Raw genomic sequence first — 24,179 nt, 5'->3', positions numbered from 1 at the left:
GGCATTACCACTTCTTTCATTCTCTTCTGTACATTGCAATTTGAACCATTCTCTTCTGTGAGTAAACAATGCACAGAGCTGTCCACATATTTTGTAAAAAACATGATTTATTAAACCAGAAGGCCTTCCATTGCTCGAAAATTACCATGAACATGTGTGATGTGAAGATGTGTGTCACATCACCTCATCAACAGTGTTTTCATGATCTGCAATTTCAGCCACAGTAGCCCTTCTGTTGGTCCACACCAAACATCATAGACCTTGTGTTCTTGGCCAGTCAACAACCTGTCCATGGTTTGTGGTATGTCCCTCCTCAGACCACTGTCACTTGGTACTTACGAAGCTACTTCAACCCATGACTGGTCATAATAATTTAGCTGTTGTGGCCTAGTGGTTTAAGGTACCGGACTAGTAATCTAAATGTTGCCGGGTTAAGTCCCACTGCTGCCACATTGCCACTGTTGGGCCCTTAAGCAGGGCCCTTAACCCTCAATTGCTTGGACTGTATACCGTCACAGTACTGTAAGTCACTTTGGATAAAAGCATCCACTGAATGTCATAAATGTACATGGTTTTATTTTAGGCAGTTGTAGCCTAGTGGTTAAAGTACTGGACTAGTAAGCATAAGGTCGCTGGTTCAAACCCCACCACTGTAAGGTTGCAACTGTTGGGCCCTTGAGCAAGGCCCTTAGCCCTTAATTGCGTCTGCTAAATGCTGAAAATGTAATTATACTAAAGTCAATCGGTTCTTTATACTGAACACGTGAACTACTAATAACTACCATCAACCCAACATTCAGCCCCTGACCATAACATGCACAACTGTTACAAAACAGGCACTGACTTGCACATTTTATGGTGGTCTCAATCATGTTTATGCAGATGCCCAGCCCAGCAGGAGTCCACATGGTGGGCTAGCGTAACAGGCCGCTGTCTTTTTGGGAACTTGTTATTGAAACCTACTCAGGTATACTAGCAGTGGTACTGACCTTCATCCACAAAAAACAGTGTCTGGTTTGTATGATAAGAGTAAGTACAACAAGTAAGAAATGTCTTGTTCAGGTTTATTTTACTTTCATTCAAAAGCAGTTTGAAAAACATACATTTCACCATCCATATCCATATTTTCCATTGAAGTAGCAACTTCAATCTAAACAAAATGGATCTTTATATATTGAAGAAATGGTTTAGTATAGAACAGGGTTTCCAATTCCAGTCTTGAAGGCCCACTGCCATGCAGAGTTTCACCCTGTTCCTGCTCTCAACACACCCGATTTGGCTCATCTGTTAATTCTCAAGCTCTCCATGAAATAAATCGGGTGAGATTGATGCATGTAAAGGCTGAGACTGCAGGACAGTGGACCTTCAGGCCTGAAGTTAAGAAACCCTGGTGTACGGTAGAACATCAGCCAGCTTATGCTTGTGCGGTCTTTTTGTCGAAAACGTCAGCCAGCTTCTTCTGGTTTTGTTTCTCTCGCTTTTCGTTTCTCGTCTTGCTCCGCAGGTGCTTTTCAAGACTGAGTCTGAAATTTAGACGGCACGTATCAGGATGTAGTGCAGTCTAATCAAAACAGTGGTACCTAAGGTGGTGCACTAGATCAAACATTAATTTGCATGTAATCTCCGGCACACGTCTAGTCTGTGGCCGCCTCTTATCAGCGCCCAGTGTTGGGCACAGAGCTATACACCGATTAGGCATAACATTATGACCACCTCCTTGTTTCTACACTCACTGGTAGTCACTGACTAGTCCATCTGATTCTCTGCATGCTTTGTTAGCCCCCGTTCACCCTGTTTTTTAATGGTCAGGACCCCCACAGGACCACCACAGAGCAGGTATTATTTAGGTGGTGGATGATTCTCAGCACTGCAGTGACACTGACATGGTGGTGGTGTGTTAGTGTGTGTTGTGCTGGTATGAGAGGATCAGACACAGCAGCGCTGCTGGAGTTTTTAAATACCTCACTGTCACTGCTGGACTGAGAATAGTCCACCAACCAAATATATCCAGCCAACAGCTCCCCGTGAGCAGCGTCCTGTGACCACTGATGAAGGTCTGGAAGATGACCGACTCGAACAGCAGCAATAGATGAGCGATCATCTCTAACTTTACATCTACAAGGTGGACCAGCTAGGTAGGAGCGTCTAACAGAGTGGACAGTGAGTGGACCCGGTGTTTTTTAATCCACTTATACCAGCACAACACACACTAACTCAGTGTCACTGCAGTGCTGAATGAGAATGATCCACCACCTAAATAATACCTGCTCTGTGGGGGTCCTGACCATTGAAGAACAGGGTGAAAGGGGGCTAACAAAGCATGTAGAAAAACAGATGGGCTACAGTCAGTAATTGTAGAACTACAAAGTACTTCTATATGGTAACGTTATGGCTGATCGGTGTATAGTGTATGAAGAGCCACGCTAAGCTCCATGTGACAAACACCCACTACTTGTGCAGCCAGAGGAAGAGACCCCATATGACCTTCCCTCCCTCAAACACGGCCAACTGTGTTTATGCAGATGCCCGGCCAGGTCGCTGGCCCTGCTGTGGTGTGTTGGCTGGTCATGCAACATCTGATTACATAAACGGCACAGCCAGTGCTAGCAAGCACCAAAAGATGATTAAAGGTAAGTTTGGGATTTACTTATACTGGGAAATACACCCAGTTTGCTGCAATAGTACGTGCTCACTGCACACAAAAGCTTACACATAGTGAGAGTGTGTGGCTCATACACACTATTTCAGGAAGGCTGTGACCAGGATCACACTTATTTTAAGACCCACAGCTTTACTGTAAACTATTTCAGCTTACCTTGTGTACGGGGCAACAAATGGTGGCGTGTAGAAACGTTTCCTCTTGTAGATCTTGTTCATGAACCAGGGGACAGGATGCTCTCTGAAACGGTACCTGCAACAGAACCATGTTTTAGAACTTTAGAACTAGTTCAATTTTCATCATCGTCATCATTTGTCCCAAAGAGTCCCAGGCATCTCTCTCCCCTGCCTCTTCTACCAGCTCCTCTGGTGGGATCCCCAGGCTTTCCCATGCCAGCTGGGAGATGTAATCCCTCCAGCGGGTCCTGGGTCGACCCCGGGGCCTCCTCCCAGTTGGCAGTGCCTGGTATACCTCCAAAGGGAGGCGTCCAGGAGGCATCCTTATCAGATGCCTGAACCACCTCAACTGGCTCCTCTCCACACGAAGGAGCAGCGGTTCTACACAGAGCTCCTCCTGTATGACGTAGTTCAAATTTGTCTATGTCTATTTTGAGATCAGATCAGTAATTGGTTCTAGGTGATGTTCTACTTTCTTTCACTGTAGGGACAAAGATAGAAGAAACCTTAAGGTTTAATATATTACAAACAAAACCCGACAGTGAAAGGGCACCATTACACAAAACGGTGACACGTTTCAGTTCATTTTCATCATCTACTTTATTCCGATCAAGTTTACGGTGGGTCTGTGTGGGTCTAAACCGCACCCACCCCCACCCCATCTCTTAAACATAGCTAATTATTTATGTACAGACGCCTATCAAGCACTGCTGAGATTTGAACACAGCATCACTGCTAATTACAAAAACTGGACACGTCTTTGGTCTGTGGGAGGAAACCCAAGCAGTCAAGTCTCCACACATAAAGAACCCAAACTGCTTCATCTAAAATCGAACCTGTCCATATTTATAAAGACTCCTTATATTATCCATAACAGGTACTGGTTGAATCAATGAGTAGTAAGAACAATGAGAAGCTGGTACATTGAAGTAAACTGATAGCAATTTTGAGCAAGGGCAATTTATAAGAGCAGCACTATGTTATAACAATGCATATTGGAATACATTCAGTTACACCGATCAGGCATAACATTATGACCACCTTCCTAATGTTGTGTTGGTCCCACTATTGCTGCCAAAACAACCCTGACCCATCGAGGCATGGACTCCACTATATGCATGAAGGTGTGCTGTGGTATCTGGCACCAAGATGTTAGCAGCAGATCTTTTAACTCCTGTAAGTTGTGAGGTGGAGCCTCCATGGATCGGACTTGTTTGTCCAGCACATCCCACAGATGCTAGATTGGATTGAGATCTGGGGAATTTCCTTGTAACCACTTTTGATAGATCCTGACCACTGCAGACCAGGACACATTCCACAAGAGCTGCAGTTTTGGAGATGCTCTAGCCATCACAATCTGGCCCTCATCAAACTCAGATCCTCACGCTAGCCCATTTTTCCTGCTTCTAACATCAACTTTGAGGATAAAATGTTCACTTACTGCCTCTCATTTATAGTGACAATAAAGTTCTACTACTAATAGATAATCAGTGTTATTCACTTCAGCTGTCAGTGGTCCTAATGTTATGCCTTGTCAGTGTATGCTATTTACTGAATCTGAACACAGACCAACAACTAGTATATGGACCCAGGATTGATTCTCCACAGAGCTAGACATTAATATAATGACCAATAAAAAGCATTTGGTTGTTTTTCTTAGTAACTGCTGTAACAACCTCTATTTAAAAAAAACTACAGATTTTGTCCAATCACATTATTTAATTCACTTAATGTTCAACTCAGTGAATCAAAGCAACTGCACGCTTGAGGGAAAAAATCGGCTCACCAGAATGTCTTCCCAAAAACATTTCTCCTCCATTCTCCAGGTCGACCCTTTTCTTGTCCTGTCTGTAGTAAGCGCAGAGCATCTTCTCTCTCCTTTACAACAATGTCAAGCCTCCGCATAGATCGATCCACCTATTATACACAACACATTCATGTAAAATCTCAGATTCAGAACTCAGTCAGAGCTTTTAGCACAATTTGATGCCATTTTAAATCAACTGCATTGGTCAGAGCTTTATATTAAATGATGGTCACCTTTTTCATGCGTTCTGGACTGGACATGGAAAGACTCTGTCGTTTTGCTTCTTGTTCAACAGTAAGCAACATGTTCTTTTCCTTTAGAAGAACATACCTGACAAAATGCAAAACAGCCTAAAATACAGCACTACAGCACAGTAAATGTTATAAACATTTAGAATAGAATTTTAATCTTGATATTATAAAATTCTCTATCCTAGAGCTTGTCTTTAAGTGTGTAAATAATCTTGCACCAAAAATATCGTGCCAGTTCATTACAAAGTAGGAAAACAGTGGCGTGACAACTAGGGGAGAAGTAAGTGGCAACTGTAGAATGCCGATGTATAGGACGACTTTTGGTCAGTCATCTTTTACTGTTAAAAATGTACGATTATGGAATTTATTACCTTCAGAAATCAAAACACAAAACGAATTAAACGTTTTTAATATAAATGTAAAGCAAAGGTTTAAACAGAAACAAACATGTGAACGCTCTGTAAGTATTAGTTGATATACAGATATGAAGATGGACTCATCACAAATTTAATCACTCAGATGAGTATGTAGTTTTATGTATTTACTTTGTTTTCTATGGGGCTGCATATTCGCTTATGCTAGAAGCCTTATATACAATACATCTGGTGCATTTCATGTAACAATGTTTATTTTATTGTCCCTGTTAAATAAACTATTAAAGTAAATAGAAAGCCCTAATATTATATCTGTATGTGCTCATATACGTGTCTGTAAGTCTGTAATTGCATACCAAAGTTTGTGTATGTCTTCATTACTCTTGGCTCGGAGCTGTTTAGCCGTCCATGGAGCACCTAAAGAGGGTCAAGGAAATCAGACACCATAGTGTAAGTTAAAACAGTTCATGATCAGTTGTCATACAGCAACTAAAATCTATTTGTGTTTGCGAGTGGTCTGAATTTGCCAAGTTTCCATCTATACATCAACAGTCCGGATTTACTACCGAATTATATTTTCATTTCCTCCCAATGACACAGTCATGGACAATTTTGTATCTCCAATTCACCTCATTTTTACATCTTTGTACTGTGGGAGGAAACCCAGACAGACACGGGGAGAACATGCAAACTGCACAAAGAAAGGAATGGGACCGCCCCACCTGGGGATTGAACCCAGGACCTAAAGTCATTTTCATTTTGGTAGTAGTTGTCTCTTTAACGATCAGAATCAGAATCACTTTATTTCGCCAGATATGTTGCACATACAAGGAATTTGTTGTGGTGATACACATAACTATACACAATTAAGCACACATATATGACAAGATCAATGCCATACTTGCAGCATCATCACAATAATGACGCGTCATTGTAATAGTAATGTTTTATCATTCTGATCAGGTGAAAATATTGCATATTGTATCTTACATTTTTATATTTCACAATTCATTTCTGTATATTTTGTTTCCCCTCTTTTGCTGTAACAACGCAAATTCCCCCTTGTGAGATGCTTATCAGTCTCATCAATCTGAAAAACTTAATTCAACAATCACCTGATGAACAATTTACACACAAACCCAGTAATGATTAAATGTGAGCTTTAAATTACAATTTCCAACCACATTTACTGACATTTTGACCAGCTTAGAGAAAATGTCACTTTAATCACTATTAAGCAAAGGTTAACATTTAGTCACATTTATCGTTTCCTTATCGTGTGCTCATATAAAATCAAGCTCAACTGGCTTGTTTAGAAAGGTTTTATGTTCTAATCCCCACCTGATTTAACTGTTGATTCTCCCCAGTTTTCAGGAAGGTCAAAAAATTCCTCCAAACCCAGTCTAGTGCAGGATGTGTGCAGAAAACGACCCTGTATGGAACAGTTGAACCCAGGACCTCCATCCTTCTGCCTAAAATAAAATCAGCTTATTATCAAGCATTGCTGAGTACAGACTCATTATTCTCCCTTATTTAGATTTAAATAAAACACTTTATTATTGTTGATTCTACATTTGCACTAATGTGACTGTTCTCTTTCATGCTAGTGAAGGTTAATAAACCCTAGCTTGTAGTTAATAAGACAGAATTAGTTTACCTCTGTAAGCAGGACTGATAGTTGTTTAATATTTGTGATGAACCGAGAGGTTTGTTTGCAGGAGAGATTTTAATAACACGCTGAAATTGTCTACAAACTGCAGAGAGACGGCATGCACTGGCCGCCGCCATGTTTAACAGCAATGTCAACCTTCATGTGGGTGGGTTGCCAGATACCTGCTACAGAATCCTCATAACATTTGGATGTCCATTTTATCAGCTCCACTTACCATATAGAAGCACTTTGTAGTTCTACAATTACTGACTGTAGTCCATCTGTTTCTCTGCATGCTTTGTTAGCCCCCTTTCATGCTGTTCTTTAATAATCAGGACCCCCACCGGACCACTACAGAGCAGGTATTATTTAGGTGGTGGATCATTCTCAGCAGACACAGCAGCGCTGCTGGAGTTTTTAAACTCCTCACTGTCACTGCTGGACTGAGAATAGTCCACCAACCAAAAATATATCCAGCCAACAGTGCCCCGTAGGCAGCGTCCTGTGACCATTGATGAAGGTCTGGAAGATGACCGACTCAAACAGCAGCAATAGATGAGCGATCGTCTCTGACTTTACATCTACATGGTGGACAAACTAGGTAGGAGTGTCTAATAGAGTGGACAGTGAGTGGACATGGTATATAAATCTTTATAGACCGTTTCAATGAGGGTAAACAATAACAACGCTACTGCGCATGTCTGTTCCTTTCGCCTTTCCGGTAGCGCCATTTTTAAACATCCATCCAGCTGTCAACATGACGAGCTCGTACTTTGCGAGTCTCCCGAACGCGAAACAAACGCGATATAAGCAGAAATGAATGATAGATCATCAAGTATCTTTACCAGCCCCTTTTGAGGAGAATTTAAGAAGTCAGTATTTTTCCGCTGACCTAAAACGTTTGCCCGAGGTAACAGACCCAGACGTGTATCACTACCCTGTTGAAACGGAGTGTGTTTACACCAGAGAGGCAGTGAAAGCACACCGCAGTTTGGACGCATACAATTAATTATTAAAATCATTATTGTGTCATCTCCCCTTTTGTGTCTGTTGAGCTAAGAGCCATTATAATATGATAAAAATATGACAAACCACAGTGAATTACTTCTCATCTGAATTAGAACATATTAGCTAATGCTAAAACTATTTTTTATAGCCTAACTGGAAATACATGAAATATTTTACAGTAAGTAAGTAAGTAAGTAAGTAAGTAAATTTTATTTATAAAGCACTCTTAAAACAACTTACGTTGACCAAAGTGCTGTACATCGAATAAGCATACATAACACAACATTATATTAAAAAAGTAAGAACCAAATAAAAATACAGAGTAAGAGACAAAATAAAACAGATACAAATAGACTAAACAATTAAAATTAACACAACTCCTCACTGTTCAAATGCCAGCTTATAAAGGTATGTTTTTAGGAGTGATTTAAAAACAGCGGCCGAAGGTGCTTGTCGAATAGTAGGAGGTCGAGTGTTCCATAGCCTCGGAGCATAAACTGCAAATGCACGATCACCTTTTAGCTTCAAACGAGCCCTAGGAACAGTCAACAAATTCTGAGTGGCTGATCTTAAAGATCGCTGTGTGGTTGCGGGAGAAAGCATACCACTGAGATAAGCCGGGGCTTGACCATTAAGCGCTTTAAAAACAAATAAAAGCACTTTAAACTGAATCCTGTGCTGAACAGGCAGCCAATGTAGTGAGGCAAGGACTGGTGTAATATGGTTTCTTTTCTTGGTATTAGTCAGTAACCTTGCTGCTGCATTCTGGACCACCTGCAAGCGCCGCAACAGAGACTGATTAATCCCAATATACAGAGAATTACAGTAGTCAATTCTTGCAGAAATGAATGCATGAATAACTTTTTCCAGGTCAGAATAGCAGAGAAAAGGCTTCATCTTCGCAATATTTCTGAGCTGGAAGAAGCTATTGTAAGCACAATGTATTCATAAATAGAATGTTTACTTTTTGTATTACAAAAGTAGAACCACGTTTCTTTACAGGTCTGCGTGTGATTTAATAATTAAGCTAAGCTAATTATTACAGCTAATTAAGCTGTTAAAATAATTCCATATAGTGACATTTCCCCAAAATATAGTCCTATATAGTTATGGCTTTTACATCGTATTCTAAGGAAAATGTAAACTTTTTAAGGTTTATGTCTATTCTGTTCTATTAATACAAATATTAAGCGCCTGCGTATTTAATACACTTAAGCTAAACGTCAGGGACAAGACACCATGAGAACAGCGTTCAACTGAGTACATTTGTTTACAATATTTTATTATGAAATAATATATATTACATTAATTATAAGAGTTGATGGTGGGTATCCAGCCGTCTCTATTTACAGCAGCAATCCAAGCGTTTCACTGTGCGTTCTTTTGAAAATCTGTTCACTTTAATTTCTGAAAGCAAGTTTGTACCCGGCCTGAGGGAACATCCGCCAACCGAACAACTTTAATTTAGACATACTGTCAATAAATCACAACTGAACTAGCGCAAAAGAATTGAAGCAGTTGTGTTCAATCACTATTGTTCTGAGCGCTGTTTACCACCAAGCGGAAGCGTCTTAGGAACATCTACGTCACTTCCTGGACTCATGAATATTCATTTGAAACGGTCTATATGCAGATGATGGGGAATTGTGGGTAAGAGGCCGTAATATAAGAGTCAAATCTTAAGCAACCAGACACATTGCAAGCCCAGGCTTTGCGAATATGTAGTGGATCATTGAAAACATCCCCATTAGCAGCAATGCAGGTGGAAATGGGAGAAATGCCACTAAGAATAAAAAAGAATTAAGCTAATGATGACATACTGGGTTAATCTTCAGGGACAATGGGATACACATCCTGCCATGAAATAACAAGAAATTGCTGGGAATACAGTAAGACAAATGATAAAAGCTTTGGATGGATTGGCAATGCAAAGGCAAGAGGCATGGGATTACATAAATTGCAGTACAGTCCCACCGTGTCAATATCCCCCATTCCTCCTTGGTTATTCCCCTTGCCAAAGGTAGATCTTAATATTCAGAAAGAATACAAGAGAACAAATTACAGAACTACTTAAATAAATATTTTTCAAACTCTGTACTTGTGTTTACAGATGGTTCTAAAGACCCCAAAACAGGACTTACAGGTGTGGCAGTGCATATACCAATAAGTAATTTATATATTAAGAAAAGGACATCAGACCATCGGGCAGTATACTCCATAGAATTATTGGTAATACTTTTAGCACTACAATGGATAGGAAAAAAGGAAATACATAATACAGTTATTCTTTCTGACAGTTTTTCAGCTCTGATAAGTATAAAGTATAGCAAATCCTCAGTCAGAACAGATATTGTTAACAAAATATTTTATATGTTACCCAATTTGAAAGTCAAAGGCATATCCACCAGCTTTCTGTGGGTTCCTGCACATGTAGGTGTGGAGGGAAATGAAGAAGTGGATATCCTAGCCAAGCAAACCCTTAGATTAAAGCAAATAAACCTACATGTTCCTTTAAGCAAAAATGAAGTTAAGGCCATAATTAGGACAGGTACACATGCAATATGGCAGGAGCACTGGGATTTTGTTGAAACTGGAAGACATCTGTACAATATTCAAAGACATGTTGGAGCTGGGAGGATGGCAGGTTCTAGAAGGAGAGAAGAAAACATCATCACACGTCTAAGAATAGGTCACACAGGACTTAACTATATTTTATGGAAAATAGGCAAACACCCATCCGGAATATGTAGTTATTGTAAAGAACCCAAAACAGAAGAACATACTGTATACTCCTCAATTGTAAGCAATATAGTACCTATAGAACACAACTGTTTTAATCTGTACAGAGGGCAAAACACAATGATCTTTCATTGTCAGAACTCTTAGGGAAAGATTTAAAGATAATTTAAATTAGGAAATCATGAAATTGAGCACACTAAAGATTATACTTACCTCGGACTAAACAGGAAACTTTAACCCAGCAGTAAATGAACTGAGAGAAATTCTAATTCGAATCTGGCTCAAAATTTTTGAATCAATATATGAACCGATTGCTCTATATGGCAGTGAAGTTTGGGGTTTGCTTACACACCATCAATTCCACAATTGGGACAAACATCCATTAGAGACACTGCACACAGAGTTCTGTAAAAGCATCCTAAAGGTGCACAGACACACAACGAACAATGTGTGCAGGGCAGAATTAGGCCGATTTCCACTTATTATCAACATACAGAGAAGAGCAATCAATTTCTGGAACCATCTAAAAGAGAGCGACCCCCAGTCCTATCATTATAAAGCCCTGAAACACCAAGAGCTGAGCAAAGATACCAGTCTCCGCATCCAACTGGTCCTGAGTCACTGCACCGATACACCACTAACACAAACAGACACATTACTAAGACAGACTGATACACTACTAGCACACACTAACACAATAGAGACTCAGGAACAGGAGAAATCTGCAAACCCAATTAGAATAAACCAAATTACACAAAAACTCGGGAAACTGAAACTAAACTCAGAGTAAAATGCAGTTATTTCTTATTATTTGTTGTTATTTGGCCCTAAACAGACACCACAGTGCAGCTGATTATCTGAGCACAGTATCCGACCCTAAATTAAGAAACACCCTGACGAGGTACAGACTGAGCGCACACGACCTGGCCGTGGAGACGGGACGACACACCCGGTCCTGGCTGCCCCGGGAGGAGAGGCTGTGCCAGCACTGCGCTCTCAGTACAGTAGAGACGGAGCTGAACTTCCTCACCCGGTGTACCAAGTACCACCACGTCCGCTCCCAATTCTACCCCAAATTTCGTAACATCATTCCCAACTTCCCAACTCCCAACTCCCTCCCAGACCCCGACGAACTGCCCCACCTACAGAGAGAGCTGCACACTAGCAGCACTCTATACACACACACCTGTCACCAGGTGAGGGACAGTGGGTGACCATGTCTCTCTCTCTCACACACACACACACACACACACACAAAACTGATCGTTATTACCTCATTACTGTAAATATTATAATTTTTAATGCTATTATTTGTGCTGTTTTTATTAATATTTTGTTCTATTTTATAGAATAAAATAGAATAACTGTTGTAACTGTTTTGTATATATTTGTTCTTATTGTTATTTTTATTATTTCATTATTATTTTTATTATTTTATTATGTAACTGAGCTTTGGCAATACGAATGTCCTATTTTGTCATGCCAATAAAGCTTCTTTTGAGTTTCACAGAAACAGGTCTAGCGTAAAAAACAGAAACAATGTAGTATATATACAGTATATATTTAATTTATTTATTTTTGTCCTTCCTTCTGTATAATCTCCTGTTCCAAACCCAGAACAGTAAGTGGCGGTAATGCACCTTTAAGCTGGTAAACCAACCGCCAATACACACAAAGGAAGAAGAAGTTTGAGTCGCTGCTGGAGGAGTGAGGTGATTGTGGTGAGGTAAACACACCGAGTACAAGTACAGTCCGTTTACTTTTAGTCGTTTTAACAGAAGCTAAAGCTCTTTAAAAGGTTTCATGTTTAGTTTCCTTCCTTTATTCATCTTTATGTTTCCTCAGTGAGCTCGTATCACTGCTCAGAATGTAGAAAGTGCTTCAGTCATTCAAACAGTTCTTGGGTCTTTGTCCTCAGCTCTATTTAAGGACCAAACTCTAGACTCACTAAGTCACTTGGTAAGAAGGATCTTCTGCTCATTCTTCATTAGAAACGACCTGCTGGAGACACCAGCTCGACTGAAGTGGCTGCCAGGATTCTAACAGGAAGGTAAAGATTTTTTAAATAATTTGTTTCTTTTACATTTATGTTGCATTTGTTGTTTGTTTATTTTATTATGTTATTCAGTATTATTAGGTTAATAAATTTAAACACCAAAGATTTACACCTGTGAGCTAATTATTAGTCCTTTAATGAATTGGTGCGCTCGATGCAGAAAGTCAGATCTAAGGTTATTTATATCTGCAGATTTCATAAATATTTTATCCTGATGTTTTTTAAATTCAGCTTCTGACTTAAACGTGAAGTGAATTGAATGTTTTCCTATTAGGTGTTGAGTTGAATATTATGATAGTATTCCTGTAATAATGCTAATAGTAACACAAATGTATTTACTTTTTTCTTTGTCTTTGTGTTTCAGTTTCTACAGTCGTATCAAAGCATAAACATGAATAAATCTCATCACTGCTCAGAGTGTGGAAAGAATTTTATTAAGCAGAGTAATCTCAAACGACACCAGCGCATTCACACAGGAGAGAAGCCGTATAACTGCTCAGAGTGTGGAAAGAGTTTTGCTCAAAGTAGTACCCTTAAAACACACCAGCGTATTCACACAGGGAAGAAGCCATATCACTGTTTAGAATGTGGGAAGAGTTTTGCTTACAGTAGTGCCCTTAAAGTACACCAGCGCATTCACACAGGAGAGAAGCTGTTTTACTGCTCCGAGTGTGGGAGGAGGTTTGCTCACAGTTTTGCCCTTAAACTACACCAGCGTATTCACACAAGAGAGAAGCCGTATCACTGCTCAGAGTGTGGGAAGAGTTTTACTCAACAGAGTATCCTCCGACAACACCAGCGCATTCACACGGGTGAGAAGCCGTATGACTGTTCAGACTGTGGAAAGAGTTTTGCTCGACAGAGTATCCTCCAACAACACCAGCGCATTCACACAGGAGAGAAACCATATTACTGCTCAGACTGTGGGAAGATTTTTGCTCATGGTACTGCCTTTAAAATACACCAGCGTGTTCACACAGGAGAGAAGCCATATCACTGCTCAGACTGTGGGAAGTCTTTCGCTCGACAGAGTCATCTCCAACAACACCAGCGTAATCACCGAGGAGAGAAGCTGTATTACTGCTTAGAGTGTGGGAAGAGTTTTGCTCACAGTAGTGCCCTTAAAATACACCAGCGCATTCACACAGGTGAAAAGCCGTATCACTGCTCAGAGTGTGGGAAGACTTTTGCTCAGGAATGTAATCTCAAACGGCATCAGCGAATTCACACAGAAAAACTACACCACTGTTAAAAGTGTGGGAAGTATTCTATTGTGCATTTTGTTCTCCAACAACACCAGCGCATTCACACAGGAGAAAAGTTGTATGGCTGTTTGTTGTGTGAAAGAATCGTCTTTAAAGTACAACAGCACAGATATAAAAGACATCACTGCTCAGAGTGGTGAGCTTTGGTGTTAATAGTAATTAGAAAAAACACCAGCGTGTTCATGCAGGAGAGAGACCGCATCACTGCTCACTGTGTGAAAAGAACTTTAGTGAAATATCCTTTTAAGCACACCACACCGGTGCATTCACATAAGAAGACAAACCATATTGCTGCTTATATTGTGGATGAAGTTTTACTGGAAGCAGCAGTCCTAATAGACACCAGTACTGTCACACTGAAGATGAGCTTATTTTACATTTTTTGTGACTGAAGTCGTGTTGAAAAACGCCAACGCATTTAGATCTACTAATATAGACTAGAACTGATACACTTTAATTATTAAATGTATATCGTGGTATGAATATGATCATTAATCATCAACTGTAATGTTGTGTAATGTACCTACCTCAGATCTGAATCTGTTTTTGTTAGTTATTCGAGTTTAACCTAATAAACACTGAACAACTTTTACCTCCAAGAGGAGGAATTTTACTTTGGTCTTTATGTTGTTTGCATAAATTCTTTATATTATGAATGCAATATTTTTATAAATGAATAGCCTCTTTCAGGTTATGAAGCAGGTTAGATACTTTAACACTTGTAGATGATCTACACTACAGAAGAGAATTTTTAAGCAATAGAACACGAGAGGGAGTGTGTTATCGCGAATAACATCACGGCTGTGATTTGGTCGCAGGCACGAACCAAAGGTGAGTGCCGTAGATCATCACACACGACCTCGAGTGTTCTATTGCTTTTATACAACAGTTTTTACAAAATAAAGAAAGAAAATAAATCAAAGAAGCCCTGAATTTCATATTAAATATGCTTTAATATTGACAATACCTTCCACCAAAAAGTAGTTCCATAACAAATATAAAGTTTAACACTACAAAGCAGACATCCCAAGTTGCAAAAACTCATTTCAGGGAGGTAAGAACAAGAAGAAGAAGAAAGCAAGAACCTCCGAAGGGAAAAAAAGAAATAAAAAAACCTCTTGCACACACCAAAGGCTATGGATGAAAACAGAACTACTAGGAGCTGCTAACTGGCTTAACTAACTGTTCGTGTTACAAACACATTAATGTTCCCTAAATAGTGCACTAGATTGTGTATCAGATCATGGATATATGTTCCCTACATAGTGCACTAGATAGTGAATTAGACAATTGATTTATGTTCCCTACACAGTGCGCTAGATTGTGTATCAGATAACGGATTTAAAACGCGACCGGGAAAAAAAGTCTGTGTCGCCTGCGTGCGCGTTTGTGTGCATGAAGCTTGTCGTTAATGGCAACGCGTCAGTGGAGTAATACCATTGTGGTGTGAAAAGGCCGTGCTGTTATCACCAATATCAGCACGTTTAGAGCGCTTCTCAACCGATCAGATTGTAAGGTCGGAACTACCTGTTGTATAATAGTCTTTAGATGATTTTCCACTTAGCAGATAATGAACTGTCCTCCACCAGAATTTACATGAGAATGGAGGGCTGTGGACTGACCAGTGTTGCATTGTTCCATCATCATGGGTCTTTGTTCTTTGTGTTTATGTATAGACCAAATTAGTGGTAGCTAAACTCCTTTGTAAAAAAAAAAAACCTGTAGATTTACTTTTAATTATCCAATCCTCTACCACAAACCCAGTTCATATAAAGCTTGATACAGACTGCACTGACATGTTGAAATTACATTTAAACATGACAAAAGTATTAAAAAGAAATACTGTTGTGGTGGTTTTAATATTTAACATTAAATGTAGTTCAGGTGTTTCAGCCACAGCCATTTCCAACAAAAATTCTTCCTCTCTTATCATGAAGGTGCTCCTGTGCACAAAGCGAGGCCCAACAAGACCAATTGATGGTTCGGGAGACAAACGTTTCTATATTGATTTAATAATGTATTTGTTAAACTGTAAATGCCATCAGAGCCCTCTGTGTGATTGTCCATTTGTTTTACCTGAGGGTATTGATTTCACACATTTGTATTAATTTAGTAAGGTCATATTACACTGGACAACAATTTTTTGCAAAAGTTCTGTTTCCTTGAAATATTTTGGTAATTGTGACAGACCTATTGAAGCTGAACACAAATGTATGGTCTGATTGTATCACATATACATTTTGAGAAACATGATATTAAGTTTTATTGATTATAACACATTCAAATCTAACATGTCATTAGTTCAACTGAGCTCAAAATGTTTTGCTGCTGATTTTCGTTCCTACTCAACATCTGGTGCATCTCCAGCAATAGTCAGCCAGCACTGACAAATTCCAGCGTCCTTGGTAACATATTTCCATTGTGGCAATGTCTTGGTGAAAGCGTTTGCCATGTTCATCACTTACTGCACCAAGATGAGCAATGAAGAACTCCAAGTAGTAAAACGGAATGTGATAAGAAAATTTCGAGGTAATTTTTGTTATCAGCAGTTCAAAACACATAAGATACACCCAAAAGTGTTCAAGAAACATATTTCTGTTGACCACTGTATTTCTTGTATTTGTAAGATTGTTCATCATTTTTCCAGTTCTTATGTGGTACCTTATTCCACACCCAGTACAATGTTCATTTAGAGTAGATACTGAATTACTTTTATGCCTTTGTTGGTTACAATGTCTTTTTTTCCCCCTGTTTTGACTATTTCTTATAAATAAACATGGTGGTTCATTTGACATTTTGGGCTAGTTTTAGCTTCTGACGGGTGGATTTTAGACTTCTGAATTTTAGACTTCTGGTTGCGTTTTTTTTAGCTACTTAATACCAAAAATTGCTGCGTCTGCCTAAAAGCTCTTATTACACGCGGTACAAAAGGAAAATGAGGATCTATGCTTATATACATAGAAATGAGGTCTGCTAGTTTGAACATCTGAAGGGCGGGTTTTAGACAGACTTTGGACAAACTTTGGACGTTTTTGTGCTATACCTGGCAACCCTGAGGAAAGCTGAATTGATTGGCGTCTGTGATAACTGAGCGTAAGTACGGTCCGTTTACTTTTAATCATTAACTGCTTTAAATCTCATCAGTTTTAACAGGATTTTAATTATTTCTTTAGAACCTTTTAATTCCTTGTTTGTGTTTATGATTAAATGTAGATAACTTCTCTGCTAAGATAAATAGGTGTAGTTTGACTTCACCCATCATGCTTTGTGGCTCCATCTAGTTCATTTGCATATGTTCCATAGATAATGAGCTTGTACTTTATCTTTAATACTTAAGATTCACACAAAAAGGTGTTAATAGTTGGCTGATGACTGACCAATGGAGAGTTTTTCAATCATCTTGGGTCTTTGTCCTCAGCTCTATTTAAGGACCAAACTCTAGACTCACTAAGTCACTTGGTAAGAAGGATCTTCTGCTCATTCTTCATTAGAAACGACCTGCTGGAGACACCAGCTCGACTGAAGTGGCTGCCAGGATTCTAACAGGAAGGTAAAGATTTTTAAATAATTTGTTTCTTTTACATTTATGTTGCATTTGTTGTTAATATTATTAAACAAATATATTCAAACAATATATTCAATGTTAGAAAAAGCTTTATGCTCATAATTGTGGTGTTTTATAAAGTGTTTTTTACTCCCAGCACACCAAAGATTTACACTTGTGAGCTAATTATTAGTTCTTTTATGATGAATTGGATCAGGTGCCTAAAGTAAGACTGATGTTGAGAAAGTCAGATTTAATTATATCTTTATATAAAGTTATTATAGTAATTTAGTTATTTATATCTGCAGATTTCATAAATATTTTATCCTGATGTTTTTTAAATTCAGCTTCTGACTTAAACGTGAAGTGAATTGAATGTTTTCCTATTAGGTGTTGAGTTGAATATTATGATAGTATTCCTGTAATAACGCTAATAGTAACACAAATGTATTTACTTTTTTCTTTGTCTTTGTGTTTCAGTTTCTACAGTCGTATCAAAGCATAAACATGAATAAATCTCATCACTGCTCAGAGTGTGGAAAGAATTGTATTAAGCAGAGTCATCTCCGACAACACCAGCGCATTCACACAGGAGAGAAGCCGTATCACTGCTCAGAGTGTGGAAAGAGTTTTACTCAGCAGAGTAATCTTAAACAACACCAGCGCATTCACACAGGAGAGAAGCCATATCACTGCTCAGAGTGTGGAAAGAGTTTTACTCAACAGACTCATCTGCAAAGACACCAGCGCATTCACACAGGAGAGAAGCCATATCACTGCTCAGAGTGTGGGAAGAGTTTTGCTCACAATAGTGAGCTTAAAGTACACCAGCGTGTTCACACAGAAGAGAAGCAGTATCACTGCTTAGAGTGTAAAAAGAGTTTTACTCTGCAGAGTTCTCTTGAAAAGCACCAGCACATTCACACAGGAGAGAAACCGTATCACTGTTCAGAGTGTGGTAAGAGTTTTGCTCACAGTAGTGCCCTTAAAATACACCAGCGCATTCACACAGGAGAGAAACCGTATCACTGCTCAGAGTGTGAAAAGAGTTTTACTCAACAGAGTCATCTCCAACAACACCAGCGCATTCACACAGGAGAGAAGCCGTATCACTGCTCAGAGTGTGGAAACAGTTTTTCTTGTCAGAGTACACTCCAACAACACCAGCGCATTCACACAGGAGAGAAGCCGTATCACTGCTCAGAGTGTGGAAAGAGATTTGCTCACAGTAGTGCCCTTAAAATACACCAGCGTGTTCACACTGGAGAAAAGCCATATCACTGTTCAGAGTGTGAAAAGAGTTTTACTCAACAGAGTCATCTCCAACAACACCAGCATATTCACACAGGAGAGAAGCCGTATCACTGCTCAGAGTGTGGAAACAGTTTTGCCCAAAGTAGTGCTTTTAAACTACACCAGCGTGTTCACACTGGAGAAAAGCCGTATCACTGCTCAGACTGTGGGAGGAGTTTTGCTTATGTAAAGAATTTTAAGCAACATCAGCGAATTCATGTAGAAAACCAACATCACTGTTAAAAGTGTGACAAGTATTTTTTGTGCATTATCTTCTTCAACAACACCAGCGCATTTACACAGGAGAAAATCTGTATTGCTTTTATGTGTTTTAGAGTAAATACTGAAACAGTGTGTTCATGCAGGAGAGAGGCCGTATCACTACTCACTGTGTGAAAAGAACTTTAGCAACAAAATTATTGTTAAAGTACACCACACCAGCGCATTCACATAAGAGACCCATATCTCTGCTTTGAGTGTGGATTAAGTTTTACTGGAAGCAGCAGTCTTAATAGACACACATTTTAAATATGATTTCCAGAAGGTTTCAACCCCACACGTTTGTTGTAGTTGTGTTTTCTTATGTTTTCTTACAAGACCCAGACAGACTCTTTATAGTCTCCTGCTTTTATATTTTTATACGACCAGTGGTGCTAAACCAGGACTCGGATCTGATCTAGATTACTAATGTCTGTTAAATGTCCCGTTTATTATTGTGTTGTTTTTCCTCAGGTGTGTTAAGTGACTCCAAATCCAGAATCTACTGACTAAACTTTTTTCTTTACATTGACGACAGACTAAAAAACTGAACTGTGGTTGTGAGGTCGACACTGGTACAGTAACTGAGACATGAAGTAATTTTATGTGTATTTTTGTGATCATCTGCTATTTCAATAATAAAAACCTTTACTATCATTATGACTTAATTTATTTTGTTTATTTGCTACTTTAGCTCATGTCCTGATTTAAAATCTAATTATTCCATCCTGGATATTTTATTTACTGATGTTATTATGTAGTATAAAATATATTGCACTTTGTGGCAGGAGTCTGTCTAGGAAAGATTTTTTTTCAATAAATATTAACTATTTTATCACTTCAGACAGCGTGACTGAAGTGGTTGCCAGGTAAAGTGTTTTTTTTTAATAATTTGTTTATTTTACATTTATGTTGCAATTGTTGTTTACATCAGAGGACAACTCGTATTACTGCTTAGAGTGTGGATTAAGTTATTGGATGGAGCATTCTTAATAGACACCAGTACGGTCACACAGGAGAAAGAAAAAACACCAACACATTAAAACCAATAAAATTATACTCTGCATATACAAAAAAAACTATTAGTATTTTTTTCTTACAGTTTTCTTTTTGCTATTAATATAGACTAGAACTGTCTTACTTTAATTATTAATGTACATCATGGTATGAATATAATCATTAATCATCAACTGTAATGTTGTTTAATGTACCAACCTCAGATCTGAATCTGTTTTTATTTGTTATTTAAGTTTAACCTAATAAACACTGAACAACTTTTACTTCCAAGTGGAGGAATTTTATCCTGGTCTTATTTGAAGTTTTCAGAAATGACTTTCCTCTTTCAGGTCTTAGCACTGCATTTGAATTTGACCATTTTATTCCAATATTTGAGGACATTTTTGACCAGAATTTACATGAGAAGGTGTGAATTGACCATCGGCTATCCAGTGCAACACAGTTTAATCATCATGGGTCTTTGTTCTTTGGGTTTATCTAAGGACCAAACTTAAAGTAATCTTACAAAATATTTACTTTTTAAATATACAATCATTCCAGTTCATAAAAAGCTTGATACAAATGAACATAAATATGACATAAATATATTGATAATAAATACTAATGATAAGAATGACCTTTAAATGGATTAAAAGAGCAAGACCAGTCTGATGTAAGCAGACCACTACTGCTGAACAAGCTCAGAACAGAGACACACCACCTAACATGAGACACTTAACAACAATGGTAATTAAACATAAAAATGAACACAAAATGTGCTATGCGCTTCAGCATTTGGAGTATAACTATTTACCGATCTTTACCCACCAAACACTTTTTATCCCCTAAAACCAGGGCTGGACTGGGAACAAAATTCAGCCCTGGAATATTTCCAACACTTTTCTTTTGGGATTAATAGTTCTATCCATCCATCACCCACAATTACAAATTCTACAATATCTCTTATTAAATGGTTCTATCTTTAAACCTTTAACACTGGTAAATATGCTTTTTTTTCGCACTTTTATTCACACGTGATTCACGTTCAAAAAAATAAATTGCATGTGTAAATACTTTAATATGTTGACAAGTGAAATTAACCATGTGAGCTATGCACACAATCACTCTAAAACATGTCCTGAACAACTGCATTTTCCTGTCTGTATTATAGAGGACAAGATAGTGTTTACTTTTTCTGAGGAGCAGAGACTAATGGTACCATCTCAAATTATATCCACCGCCCTATGTAGTGCACTATGTTGGACATGACATATTAGAACTTTCACAAAAATAGTCCTTAAAACGGCTGATTTAAAGCCCCTGGTATCCAACAGTAGCTTAGATAACTACTTATTAATCATTCAGACACTCTTAAAAGAAATGCTTTGTACTGTTAGGAAGTACCCTAAGTAGGGCATAGGCGACATTTGCGATGGGCCCACAGTCTCTTCTTAAACGGCGTTACTAACGAAGCAGAGGCGCTGGACTCTAACTATACTTTTCTGCTCTCTGGCTATGCTGTAGTTCCTCACTGCCTCACAGGTTGTCCAGTTTCCTGCACTTTTCTGCATCTGCTTGCAGCTCTCTGAAGTTAGGGTGCCAGTACGACTGCAGTGAAGATTCACTTCGGTGGCCAGTTACAGCCATCATTTCCCTCGCCTCCAATCCTGCATCAGAAAGTTTCTGCACTGACAGTGCAAAATATTTTAAATCTTTCCTTTTTCTTGAAAGAATGAAGTATGTGAAAATATAAAAGTCGCAATTTTTTGAGGTACTTAATACCAAAAACTGTGGCTTCTGCCTAAAAGCTTTTATTACACGCCGTACAAAACAAGAATGGGATGAGAACTAGAGAACGAAAGAGAACTGAATGTTTGTGCTGGACCTGGCAACCCTGATAAATTGTTCGGCTGGTTTGAGTCGCTGCTGGAGGAGTGAGGTGATTGTGTTGAGGTAAACACACCGAGTACAAGTACAGTCCGTTTACTTTTAGTCATTTTAACAGAAGGTAAAGCTCTTTAAAAGGTTTCATGTTTAGTTTCCTCCCTTTATTCATCTTTATGTTTCCTCAGTGAGCTCGTATCACTGCTCAGAATGTAGAAAGTGCTTCAGTCATTCAAACAGTTCACACACACACACACACACACACACACACACACACTCACACACACACACACATTAAATATTTCTACAGCATAAATACAGATAAACAGCAGAAGCTTTTAATTCCTTGTTTGTGTTTATGATTAAATGTAGATAACTTCTCTGCTAAGATAAATAGGTGTAGTTTGACTTCACCCATCATGCTTTGTGGCTCCATCTAGTTCATTTGCATATGTTCCATAGATAATGAGCTTGTACTTTATCTTTAATACTTAAGATTCACACAAGAAGGTGTTAATAGTTGGCTGATGACTGACCAATGGAGAGTTTTTCAATCATCTTGGGTCTTTGTCCTCAGCTCTATTTAAGGACCAAACTCTAGACTCACTAAGTCACTTGGTAAGAAGGATCTTCTGCTCATTCTTCATTAGAAACGACCTGCTGGAGACACCAGCTCGACTGAAGTGGCTGCCAGGATTCTAACAGGAAGGTAAAGATTTTTTTAATAATTTGTTTCTTTTACATTTATGTTGCATTTGTTGTTAATATTATTAAACAAATATATTCAAACAATATATTCAATGTTAGAAAAAGCTTTATGCTCATAATTGTGGTGTTTTATAAAGTGTTTTTTACTCCCAGCACACCAAAGATTTACACTTTTATGAGCTAATTATTAGTTCTATTATGATGAATTGGATCAGGTGCCTAAAGTAAGACTGATGTTGAGAAAGTCAGATTTAATTATATCTTTATATAAAGTTATTTTAGTAATTTAGTTATTTATATCTGCAGATTTCATAAATATTTTATCCTGATGATTTTTTAAATTCGGCTTCTGACTTAAACGTGAAGTGAATTGAATGTTTTCCTATTAGGTGTTGAGTTGAATATTATGATAGTATTCCTGTAATAATGCTAATAGTAACACAAATGTATTTACTTTTTTCTTTGTCTTTGTGTTTCAGTTTCTACAGTCGTATCAAAGCATAAACATGAAGAAATCTCATCACTGCTCAGAGTGTGGAAAGAGTTTTACTCAGCAGAATCATCTCCGACAACACCAGCGCATTCACACAGGAGAGAAGCCGTATCACTGCTCAGAGTGTGGGAAGAGTTTTACTCAGCAGAGTTCCCTTAAAATACACCAGCGCATTCACACAGGAGAGAAGCCGTATTACTGCTCAGAGTGTGGAAAGAGTTTTACTCGACAGAGTTTCCTTAAAGAGCACCAGCGCATTCACACAGGAGAGAAGCCGTATCACTGCTCAGAGTGTGGGAAGAGTTTTACTCAGCAGAGTCATCTCCGACAACACCAGCGCATTCACACAGGAGAGAAGCCGTATCACTGCTCAGAGTGTGGAAACAGTTTTACTCAACAGAGTTCCCTTGAAGAGCACCAGCGCATTCACACAGGAGAAAAGCTGTATCACTGCTCAGAGTGTGGAAACAGTTTTACTCGACAGAGTTCCCTTGAAGAGCACCAGCGCATTCACACTGGAGAAAAGCCATATCACTGCTCAGAGTGTGGAAAGAGTTTTACTCGACAGAGTTCCCTTAAAGAGCACCAGCGCATTCACACAGGAGAGAAGCCGTATCACTGCTCAGAGTGTGGAAACAGTTTTACTCGACAGAGTTCCCTTGAAGAGCACCAGCGCATTCACACTGGAGAAAAGCCGTATCACTGCTCAGACTGTGGGAAGAGTTTTGCTTATGTAAAGAATTTTAAGCAACATCAGCGAATTCACATAGAATACCAACATCACTGTTAAAAGTGTGACAAGTATTTTTTGTGCATTATCTTCTTTAAGAACACCAGCGCATTCACACATGAGAAAATCTGTATTTCTTTTATGTGTTTTAGAGTAAATACTGCAACAGTGTGTTCATGCAGGAGAGGCCGTATCACTGCTCACTGTGTGAAAAGAACTTTAGCAACAAAATTATTGTTAAAGTACACCACACCAGCGCATTCACTTAAAAGGATGACTCATATCGC

General features: G+C 38.7%; 4 protein-coding genes across 5 annotated transcripts; 3 read left to right on the top strand and 1 right to left on the bottom strand.

Moving 5' to 3' along the window:
• Positions 1-1,047: 1,047 nt before the first annotated feature.
• On the bottom strand, positions 1,048-9,477 carry mrpl47 (mitochondrial ribosomal protein L47). Of its 2 annotated transcripts, none has more exons than XM_062996514.1 (7): positions 9,231-9,477; positions 6,609-6,739; positions 5,624-5,684; positions 4,876-4,972; positions 4,622-4,752; positions 2,816-2,911; positions 1,048-1,523 (listed from the first exon to the last, which is right to left on the bottom strand). In XM_062996514.1, coding segments are annotated over exons 1-7 (627 nt in total). In that variant the 5' UTR covers positions 9,233-9,477; the 3' UTR covers positions 1,048-1,414. The 2 variants fall into 2 exon arrangements, with proteins under 2 accessions (XP_062852584.1, XP_062852583.1); XM_062996513.1 differs by lacking the exon at positions 9,231-9,477 and adding an exon at positions 6,925-7,070.
• A 3,535-nt stretch (positions 9,478-13,012) lies between these two features.
• Positions 13,013-14,599, top strand: LOC134316700 (zinc finger protein 658B-like). Its single transcript, XM_062997128.1, has 2 exons — positions 13,013-13,026; positions 13,145-14,599. The coding sequence occupies exons 1-2, from the start codon at positions 13,013-13,015 to the stop codon at positions 13,971-13,973; spliced, it is 843 nt and encodes a 280-aa protein (XP_062853198.1). The 3' UTR covers positions 13,974-14,599.
• A 1,837-nt stretch (positions 14,600-16,436) lies between these two features.
• Positions 16,437-19,066, top strand: LOC134316699 (zinc finger protein 239-like). Its single transcript, XM_062997127.1, has 2 exons — positions 16,437-16,481; positions 18,131-19,066. Exons 1-2 carry the CDS (start codon positions 16,437-16,439, stop codon positions 19,064-19,066), a joined length of 981 nt encoding a protein of 326 aa, XP_062853197.1.
• A 2,091-nt stretch (positions 19,067-21,157) lies between these two features.
• On the top strand, positions 21,158-23,952 carry LOC134316698 (zinc finger protein 383-like). The gene is made up of 2 exons (XM_062997126.1): positions 21,158-21,167; positions 23,201-23,952. The coding sequence occupies exons 1-2, from the start codon at positions 21,158-21,160 to the stop codon at positions 23,950-23,952; spliced, it is 762 nt and encodes a 253-aa protein (XP_062853196.1).
• Positions 23,953-24,179: the final 227 nt, after the last annotated feature.

The sequence above is a fragment of the Trichomycterus rosablanca genome, chromosome 6, assembly GCF_030014385.1.
Source record: "Trichomycterus rosablanca isolate fTriRos1 chromosome 6, fTriRos1.hap1, whole genome shotgun sequence".
Lineage (NCBI taxonomy): Eukaryota > Metazoa > Chordata > Actinopteri > Siluriformes > Trichomycteridae > Trichomycterus > Trichomycterus rosablanca.
Note: the sequence above shows the minus strand (reverse complement) of the source record. Positions and strands in the feature narration are given on the sequence as shown.